General features: G+C 35.1%; 1 protein-coding gene and 1 pseudogene across 1 annotated transcript in view; one reads left to right on the top strand and one right to left on the bottom strand.

Annotated features, from left to right (window-relative positions):
• LOC119667723 (zinc finger CCCH domain-containing protein 13-like) overlaps positions 1-1,634 on the bottom strand; it is a 9,125-nt gene extending 7,491 nt beyond the window's left edge. Inside the window, exons 1-4 of the mRNA XM_038077030.1 lie at positions 1,486-1,634; positions 1,014-1,416; positions 710-899; positions 52-574 (exon numbers count right to left, since the gene is read on the bottom strand). Of these exons, the coding sequence (XP_037932958.1) occupies positions 52-574; positions 710-899; positions 1,014-1,416; positions 1,486-1,634 (1,265 nt within the window). The remainder of the gene's footprint in view (positions 1-51; positions 575-709; positions 900-1,013; positions 1,417-1,485) is intronic.
• Positions 1-10,433, top strand: part of LOC119672722 — a 510,988-nt pseudogene that overhangs the window by 238,578 nt on the left and 261,977 nt on the right.

Raw genomic sequence — 10,433 nt, 5'->3', positions numbered from 1 at the left:
GCGTCTCGTGTAGAGCGATTTCTACTCAATCTACGCTCTAGTGACAGCAACCGTCGTTTGGCAGCATTATAGGAACCACCCAAATCACTTACTGTTGTTTTAAATGGAATTTTCGTAGTAAATCGGCCAGATGTATCTCTACGAATTGATTCACGGAAAATTTTCTCGCATTCCTCTTCTTCTTCGGTTAAAAAATTTGATTTAGTTGAAATCTGTTCTATTTTCCAGAATTTTTCAACCAATTGACTCAAGTTTTCATTCTCATTATGGTTGTGATTGACCAGCATATTATTTATTTTATGACTAGGCGCTAAACATTCTTCTGCTTTGCCTGTAACTATCCACCCTAGTATGGATTTCTGTAGGGTTGGCAACCTTTCATTAAGATAAATTCGTCCAATCGACAACAAATCGAAGAAAATTTCCGCACCAATTAAAATATCTATACGCGCTGGCTTATTGAACATTGGATCAGTCATTTGAATATTTTTTGGTAAATTCCAGTCCGCAACATCGACATAACGATTAGGTTTGGAGCTTGTTATTTTCGGTAAAACATAAAATTGCAGACTGACTTCGAATTCATTTATTTTTGATTTGATGGTAGCCACAATTTTTGTTTTAAAGCTAGTTACAACGTCTCCAACACAGCTAGCATCTAATTTACAAGACGTTTTTTTTAATAACAGTTTTTGAGCAACTTTCTCACACATCAAATTTACTTGAGAGCCAGAATCTAATATGGCTCGCATTTGGTGATGTTTGCCAAACTTGTCCGCTACCATTACTACTGCTGTTGCCAAAAAAACCTCGTTTTCAGTCATTACGTTCATAACTGATGACTGAGCTGTCTCCTGTGTTGACGTAGATGGTCCATTTTTGCATCTTTGTTCATTTGGCTTCAAGATATAATCTTTATGTAAAAGTTGATGATGAGATAAATTACATTTCGAGCATTTAACAGCAAAGCATTCTTTTTGAAGGTGTCTCCTTTTCAAACATGTAAAACATACCTTTATTCTCCGTGCTACAATAAAGCATTCTTTTAACTTGCTACAATCTGCAATATCGTGGCCACTGCCATTGCAGACTTCACATAAAGGTTTTGTAACTGCAAGAGAGGTTGAGTAGTTGCGGTTATTTCTATACTCTTTTTGATAGTTTACAGCCTTTGAATTCACTTGATTAACTTTATGTTCCCTTGCATCAAGGTTCTCACATCGCCTCGTCAAAACCGCTGAACATTCATTCCAAGTTGACAGCTTCCTGTAATCCACTGATTCTTCCCATTTGACCTGCGAATCTTCGTCCACTCTTTCCATCACCAAATGAATTATTATGGCATTCGCTATATCTTTGTAATCACCTAATGATAGCATTGCATTCAAATGTGCATTCGTTGCATTTAATACATTTCTTAAATGAACTGCAGATGGTTTTGTTAATTTTGGGACAGCAAAGAGGGCTGTAATATGTTCCTCGAACATCAACGCCTTTTTATCGAAGCATTCCTTCAATCGATCGAGTGCTTTGGGGTAATTGTCCTCTGTGACATCAAAATCGTCAATAGCTGCCAGCGGCTTAGAGCCCAAGTGCTCTTTAAGTATCAAAAATTGTTCGCAGTCATCAAGCATTTCATCCTGGTTGATTAATTTATTAAACAAGGCTATAAATTTCGGAAATTCGCTATACTTCCCTTCAAATTTCGGTAATTTTACTTCCCGATGACTTCTTGGGCCCGGCAATAACGATGTTGTATTCGTTGCATTGACATCTACCAGTGATAGCTTTCTTTTTTTTTAGTAAACTCATTATTTTTGCTTTCGTGGCCACAAATGCATCTTCAACTTCTGCTGTAATTGCTTCGCTGAAGAAGTATCTGCACCTTGGTTTAGTTTATCGATATCTGCTTGCACACTCAGAAACTGTTTGAAGTAATTTTCTGTCAAACTACGCCTGTAGTTAAGTTCTTCTGTTGACAAACTTGACCCTTTTTTCAAAATCATTGATTTTATGCGAGTGATGTTGCCTTTGGTGCTGCCTCTCAACGCCTTCAATTCCGCCAGTTTCTTAGACCCTTTCGGCACGCCTTCTTGCTCCCCGTCGCTTTGTTCGTGAATTTTTGAGTCTAACATTTTGCAATTATATATTTTTTTTTTCTGGATCACTATCCCTTTTCTGGATCACTATCCCTATTATGGATCACTATCCCTTTTATGGATCACTATCCCGGGTTTCGGCACCAATGTTTTATTCAGTTAGTTTACTGATAACTTTTCTTCACGACTACTTTATTATTTCTCAAAAACACATGGCGCCTTTTCGCGTGTGCTTAAAGGCGACGACACAATACAAAAATGACAAATAAATTAAAGGCCATGATACAATAAATCTTAATTCTAAACAGTAGTGTTTATACAAAATTATTATATGTATGCATAATAAAATTATAAAGGGCATAATATTGAATTTATTATTATTTATTAAAGTATTGTAAAAATATAATATTAAGAATGCAGAAAGATCAAATTGCTTAAAAGATGAGGATGTTATACTGGAATTAGATTTCTGCTTAATACTAAAAAATATTCGTAGTTTGCAAGAAGTACATACCGAAAATCCTAATAGCGAACACGTTCTACTAACTTCGGAGGAGACACGCTGTACTAATTTGTGGAGACAATGAAGCGTACTCTTTCTATTCAGATAGAATTCCTATAGAATTGACTTCAACTCGATATTTTATTGATTATATTGCACGCCATCACAAATGTCAAAAATGTCGAATGAACACAATCAAATCAAATGAAATTTCGACTTATCCATCAGAGATGTTTATACACAACAAAAATTATAAGCTTAATAACGATTTTGGAAGATTGTGAAAAACTCAGATTTGAAACATAAATTCGCATCATGTTTTTACACAACACTTCAGAACAATTTCTAACAGGTAATTTTCTTTATATTGTGGAAGCATCACATAAAGATGAGAAAACACAAAAACATGGTGGCAGCATTACTAAAAAATAAGAATACATAATACATGATGGCAGCATTATGCGGTAGACATTTTTGATGCCAGTATATAAAAAGCGACGCTTGCTATAGTTTGGTTTTTCGGTGACAGCGCTCTTTTCATTAAAAATAAAATATTCGACAGCAACTCCGTAAGCTTATGTATTTAAATAATTTTGATTGTAATAATTGCAGAGACAAAAAAGTGCGTAATAAAAAGCTTTCCATAGTTAATCAAAAACTGCAAACTCGACTAAAAATATAATCTACATTATTCGACTATAAAGCGAAGTGGAAATACTTACTGTTATAAGAATAAGTTGTACAAAGTTTTAGTTGTTTTCTTAGCTTCAGTAATTGTATAAAAATAAATATTGTGTAACCATTAACGAAATAGCATTTGCACTAAAGGGGTGACCCCGACGTGATTGTGGTGTAAGAGTCTCTTCAACACGTTTCAAAAGTTCAACATTTGCCGAACTTTATCAATTTCGATTTAATTTGAAGTTAAAACATTTGAATTAAATTTAATTTTCATAAACAAAGGCTGTTGTTAGAGCTGTAGTAGAAAGGTAAAACTGCGAGCATCATACCCAAACAACATGTCTTTGCCAGCTGTCAACGAAACCGCAGCGGTGCAGCGAGAAACCGAGTTTCCAGTAGACAATCTGAACCGCATTTCAGTCAAAGCACTGCCATTTTGGCATGAACGGGAAGAAATCTGGTTAGCGCAAATCGAAGCGCAGTTTGCAATCGGAGCCATATTTAGCGACGTTACGAAATTCAAAACCGTCGTCACAGCAATCGAGTCCAGCGTCGTTGCTGATGTAGCTGATGCAGATTTACACCCTCCGGCAACAGGTAAATATAGTAACCTGAAGAATCAAATTAAAGAGCGGTCTGGCGAAAGTGAGCAACGAAAGATACAGCGGCTCCTCTCAGAAATCGAGCTAGGAGATCGCCGACCAACGCAACTATTGAATGAGCTGACAGCTTTATCGAAAGATAAAGTCAGTAAGGAGTTTCTGAAGTCTCTCTGGCTCCAATGTTTACCACCGCAAGTACGTGCCATCTTACAGGCATCCAGCGTTGACCTGGTAGAGTTAGCTAAACTGGCCGACAGAATATCCGAAGCGGGAGACTACCACCAAATAGCTGCAGCAATGCCTAATGTGGGCGGCAGTTCAAACGAGACAGCCATGCTGTGCCACCGCTTAGATCAGATCGAACAGCGGTAAAGCCGATTGGATTTTCGTGGACGCCAGCCGTCGATAACTCAGCAGTCCTCACGCAGAAGGAGCCGAATGCGATCGCAGTCCTCAAATCACTCCGAATGGTGCTGGTTTCATAGCAGATTCGGAGAGCAAGCGCGCAGATGCTGTCAGCCATGTACGTATACCACTAACGCAAGGCCGAAAAACTAAGCTTGCCTCAATCGACGTCGAGCCGATTTGAGGACAGCGCTATAATAGCTAGACTTACAGTATAAGATCCGGCAATGTCAACTTCATTTCTTATCGATCTATCTGAACTGCCTAAAAAATACGGTCTCATCACATCACTAAAAAATACGTGAGCTCATCATATTCTACACCAACTGCATGTTCATCTATAAGCTGCAACTCAATAGTATTATCTAAGAACAATCAACATACAATCGTAGCGCTACAGACAATCACTTTTCATTAAATATCAACAACACGATACGACTTGTAACTATATTTGAATTAATAAAATTAATCGAAAACGACTAAAAGTATAATTCCCAAGAAGTTAGTACCAACAAATACTATTAAATTTATCAAAAATATTTTAAACGTTGCAATAAGATTGAAATATTTTTTTACAGTGTATAAAGTCGCTATCATAACCGCTATACCTAAACCACAGAAAAATGCTACTCAACCGACTTCCTATAGATCTATAAGTTTTTTGTCGAAACTTTCTAAAGTTTTTGAAAACATAATCTATGCTAGACTGGAACCAATACTAAAAGTAATTGGAGCCATACCAAACCATTAGTTTGGATTTCGGCGCAATCTTTCAACAATACAGCAAATCCTTAGAGTGGTAAACAAAATCCTAACAGAATTAGGCGAAGGTCGATTTGTATTCTTGATGATGAAATAGCCTTCAATAAAGTATGGCTTTTAGGGACTTTTACTCAATATAAAAAATGTTGCCTCATGACTTTTACGAACTCATTAAAAGTTATGTTACTGAACAATGCTTCTGTGTTTGATACGAGTGCTCTACAATCAGAAAGGTTGAAGGAAGCTTCCCCCAAGGAAGCGTATTGGGCCCCCTACTGTATCTTCTCAATACTTCAGATATTTCTGAATCATTAAGTTAAAACTTAATGCTAGCAACGTTCGCAGATGATACAGTACTACTTACCTCATATACAAACATCGTAGAAGCAACTTCAAAAATGCAACACACAATCATTACGACTAAAAAATGGTTTTACAATTTTTTTTTTATTCTCAATTTATAAATTATTTATTGAATCTTTTTATTTAGAAACTTACAATAAGTGGATTAAATCTTAAAACTAAATTTATTTTTTCTCTAGGCCATTGCTTTGGAGAAAACTATTGAGATATTAAATCATTTATAATAAATTAAGATTGAAAATTAAAATTAAAACTAAAATTAAATTAAAATTAAAATCAATTAAAAAATCACATTCAATTAAATCAAATATAATTTAAAATATTTTAAATTAAACAACAATTTAGAAAGTTAGCAGATATTAATTGTGTTCCTTGTTTTTAAACGTTTATGGCCTCTGTTCAGTTGCAAGAAGTACATACCGAAAATCCTAATAGCGAACACGTTCTACTAACTTCGGAGGAGACACGCTGTACTAATTTGTGGAGACAATGAAGCGTACTCTTTCTATTCAGATAGAATTCCTATAGAATTGACTTCAACTCGATATTTTATTGATTATATTGCACGCCATCACAAATGTCAAAAATGTCGAATGAACACAATCAAATCAAATGAAATTTCGACTTATCCATCAGAGATGTTTATACACAACAAAAATTATAAGCTTAATAACGATTTTGGAAGATTGTGAAAAACTCAGATTTGAAACATAAATTCGCATCATGTTTTTACACAACACTTCAGAACAATTTCTAACAGGTAATTTTCTTTATATTGTGGAAGCATCACATAAAGATGAGAAAACACAAAAACATGGTGGCAGCATTACTAAAAAATAAGAATACATAATACATGATGGCAGCATTATGCGGTAGACATTTTTGATGCCAGTATATAAAAAGCGACGCTTGCTATAGTTTGGTTTTTCGGTGACAGCGCTCTTTTCATTAAAAATAAAATATTCGACAGCAACTCCGTAAGCTTATGTATTTAAATAATTTTGATTGTAATAATTGCAGAGACAAAAAAGTGCGTAATAAAAAGCTTTCCATAGTTAATCAAAAACTGCAAACTCGACTAAAAATATAATCTACATTATTCGACTATAAAGCGAAGTGGAAATACTTACTGTTATAAGAATAAGTTGTACAAAGTTTTAGTTGTTTTCTTAGCTTCAGTAATTGTATAAAAATAAATATTGTGTAACCATTAACGAAATAGCATTTGCACTAAAGGGGTGACCCCGACGTGATTGTGGTGTAAGAGTCTCTTCAACACGTTTCAAAAGTTCAACATTTGCCGAACTTTATCAATTTCGATTTAATTTGAAGTTAAAACATTTGAATTAAATTTAATTTTCATAAACAAAGGCTGTTGTTAGAGCTGTAGTAGAAAGGTAAAACTGCGAGCATCATACCCAAACAACATGTCTTTGCCAGCTGTCAACGAAACCGCAGCGGTGCAGCGAGAAACCGAGTTTCCAGTAGACAATCTGAACCGCATTTCAGTCAAAGCACTGCCATTTTGGCATGAACGGGAAGAAATCTGGTTAGCGCAAATCGAAGCGCAGTTTGCAATCGGAGCCATATTTAGCGACGTTACGAAATTCAAAACCGTCGTCACAGCAATCGAGTCCAGCGTCGTTGCTGATGTAGCTGATGCAGATTTACACCCTCCGGCAACAGGTAAATATAGTAACCTGAAGAATCAAATTAAAGAGCGGTCTGGCGAAAGTGAGCAACGAAAGATACAGCGGCTCCTCTCAGAAATCGAGCTAGGAGATCGCCGACCAACGCAACTATTGAATGAGCTGACAGCTTTATCGAAAGATAAAGTCAGTAAGGAGTTTCTGAAGTCTCTCTGGCTCCAATGTTTACCGCCGCAAGTACGTGCCATCTTACAGGCATCCAGCGTTGACCTGGTAGAGTTAGCTAAACTGGCCGACAGAATATCCGAAGCGGGAGACTACCACCAAATAGCTGCAGCAATGCCTAATGTGGGCGGCAGTTCAAACGAGACAGCCATGCTGTGCCACCGCTTAGATCAGATCGAACAGCGGTAAAGCCGATTGGATTTTCGTGGACGCCAGCCGTCGATAACTCAGCAGTCCTCACGCAGAAGGAGCCGAATGCGATCGCAGTCCTCAAATCACTCCGAATGGTGCTGGTTTCATAGCAGATTCGGAGAGCAAGCGCGCAGATGCTGTCAGCCATGTACGTATACCACTAACGCAAGGCCGAAAAACTAAGCTTGCCTCAATCGACGTCGAGCCGATTTGAGGACAGCGCTATAATAGCTAGACTTACAGTATAAGATCCGGCAATGTCAACTTCATTTCTTATCGATCTATCTGAACTGCCTAAAAAATACGGTCTCATCACATCACTAAAAAATACGTGAGCTCATCATATTCTACACCAACTGCATGTTCATCTATAAGCTGCAACTCAATAGTATTATCTAAGAACAATCAACATACAATCGTAGCGCTACAGACAATCACTTTTCATTAAATATCAACAACACGATACGACTTGTAACTATATTTGAATTAATAAAATTAATCGAAAACGACTAAAAGTATAATTCCCAAGAAGTTAGTACCAACAAATACTATTAAATTTATCAAAAATATTTTAAACGTTGCAATAAGATTGAAATATTTTTTTACAGTGTATAAAGTCGCTATCATAACCGCTATACCTAAACCACAGAAAAATGCTACTCAACCGACTTCCTATAGATCTATAAGTTTTTTGTCGAAACTTTCTAAAGTTTTTGAAAACATAATCTATGCTAGACTGGAACCAATACTAAAAGTAATTGGAGCCATACCAAACCATTAGTTTGGATTTCGGCGCAATCTTTCAACAATACAGCAAATCCTTAGAGTGGTAAACAAAATCCTAACAGAATTAGGCGAAGGTCGATTTGTATTCTTGATGATGAAATAGCCTTCAATAAAGTATGGCTTTTAGGGACTTTTACTCAATATAAAAAATGTTGCCTCATGACTTTTACGAACTCATTAAAAGTTATGTTACTGAACAATGCTTCTGTGTTTGATACGAGTGCTCTACAATCAGAAAGGTTGAAGGAAGCTTCCCCCAAGGAAGCGTATTGGGCCCCCTACTGTATCTTCTCAATACTTCAGATATTTCTGAATCATTAAGTTAAAACTTAATGCTAGCAACGTTCGCAGATGATACAGTACTACTTACCTCATATACAAACATCGTAGAAGCAACTTCAAAAATGCAACACACAATCATTACGACTAAAAAATGGTTTTACAATTTTTTTTTTATTCTCAATTTATAAATTATTTATTGAATCTTTTTATTTAGAAACTTACAATAAGTGGATTAAATCTTAAAACTAAATTTATTTTTTCTCTAGGCCATTGCTTTGGAGAAAACTATTGAGATATTAAATCATTTATAATAAATTAAGATTGAAAATTAAAATTAAAACTAAAATTAAATTAAAATTAAAATCAATTAAAAAATCACATTCAATTAAATCAAATATAATTTAAAATATTTTAAATTAAACAACAATTTAGAAAGTTAGCAGATATTAATTGTGTTCCTTGTTTTTAAACGTTTATGGCCTCTGTTCAGTTGCAGCTTGTAAGCTGATTAATTAGGGGGATCTTCAAACTTTTAAAGGTATTGACGGCTACATAAAATAGTTTCTGCCTATTTCTGTCTGAATTTTATTGTCATTGTTTTGTTTAGCAGGATTTTGTATGTTTTTATGTTCAATATTGATAGACTCATGTTTATAATTATTTGTTGCGTAATTTGGCGATTTTTGATTACAAACATTTTTCTGCAACATATTCTCTGCTACATGTTTTTCATATCTGTTCTGATGTGCAACATTTGTTAATGGAGAGTTTGGAAGTGAAGATCCACATTCAGCACATTTGACTGCGCATGCGCTGTAAGAAGAAGACACTTTTGCCTGCAGAAGAAGACGGCAATAAATTAGTACATTTATTTGTTTGTATACTTACTCCCTCAACACTTATTTATTTTCGCGCTCAGGGGCAGAAAGCTGAACATTCATTTTAGTCTCTTTTTAGTTTGGCGCAATCTGTTTGTTGTTTTATTTTGTATCGATATTAAAGACTGATATAATTCGAAATTCACTTCCAAGCTCAAACACAAGCATTGAAATTTTAAGCGTCTTTGTATGAGGATGCTATTTTTCAAATATTAGATTTAAATACAAAAAATATTTTTCAGAGCAAACAAAAACGGGTCCGAACACTGTGAAATTGTGAGAAAGCTCACGATTGGGAAATAAAAATCAACAAAAACTAAACAACACAAATAATATTTACAACGAAAACAAAATACAATTCGATATCTGTTTATATTTATTTTAATATAATTTAATAATTTTTTGTTACCGCATAAATATTTAGTTACATGTGTTTACATTTTATTTGGGCCAACACTGCAACCAGTCATTGATTAACGAAAAGTGCAATTCTGCATTATCAGCTTTTCTTGCTGGTCAGTGCACTGAAGAAAGTGTGTCGTATTTTGGCTTATAATTATATCAGCACAGTGTAAGCAAATTTATTGTTTTGTGAATTATGCACTAATATTTATTGGTAATTAATGCATAGTTCAATATTTTTTATATAAAATACTTTGTATAAATAAAGTAAAGAATTCAAATAAAGTTCACAAATAAAAAAAATTCAATACGAATCAATTCTTGATATTATTTCTCGCATCGATTAGTTTGGGTTACAAGCAGGGTTCAGAAAAACACTGTGCTGTGCACAAAAATGCAAAACACCACGCACAAATGTTGTGTGATTCCAAATAAAATTTCACACCACAAATGTGGTGTGCGAAAATTTTTGTGCACATCTTAAGTGCACATCTTGTGTGCACAAACAAAACGCACATTTCACACGAATGTGGTGGAGTGAAATAAAACTCGCACACGCGTTCGGTGTTTGTGCCGAAGATATTTCGCACAGCACATTGTGTGTG

This window comes from Teleopsis dalmanni, chromosome 1, assembly GCF_002237135.1.
Source record: "Teleopsis dalmanni isolate 2A chromosome 1, ASM223713v2, whole genome shotgun sequence".
Classification (NCBI taxonomy): Eukaryota; Metazoa; Arthropoda; class Insecta; order Diptera; family Diopsidae; genus Teleopsis; species Teleopsis dalmanni.
The sequence above is the reverse complement of the archived record's forward strand: the minus strand, read 5'-3'. Positions and strand labels throughout refer to the sequence as shown.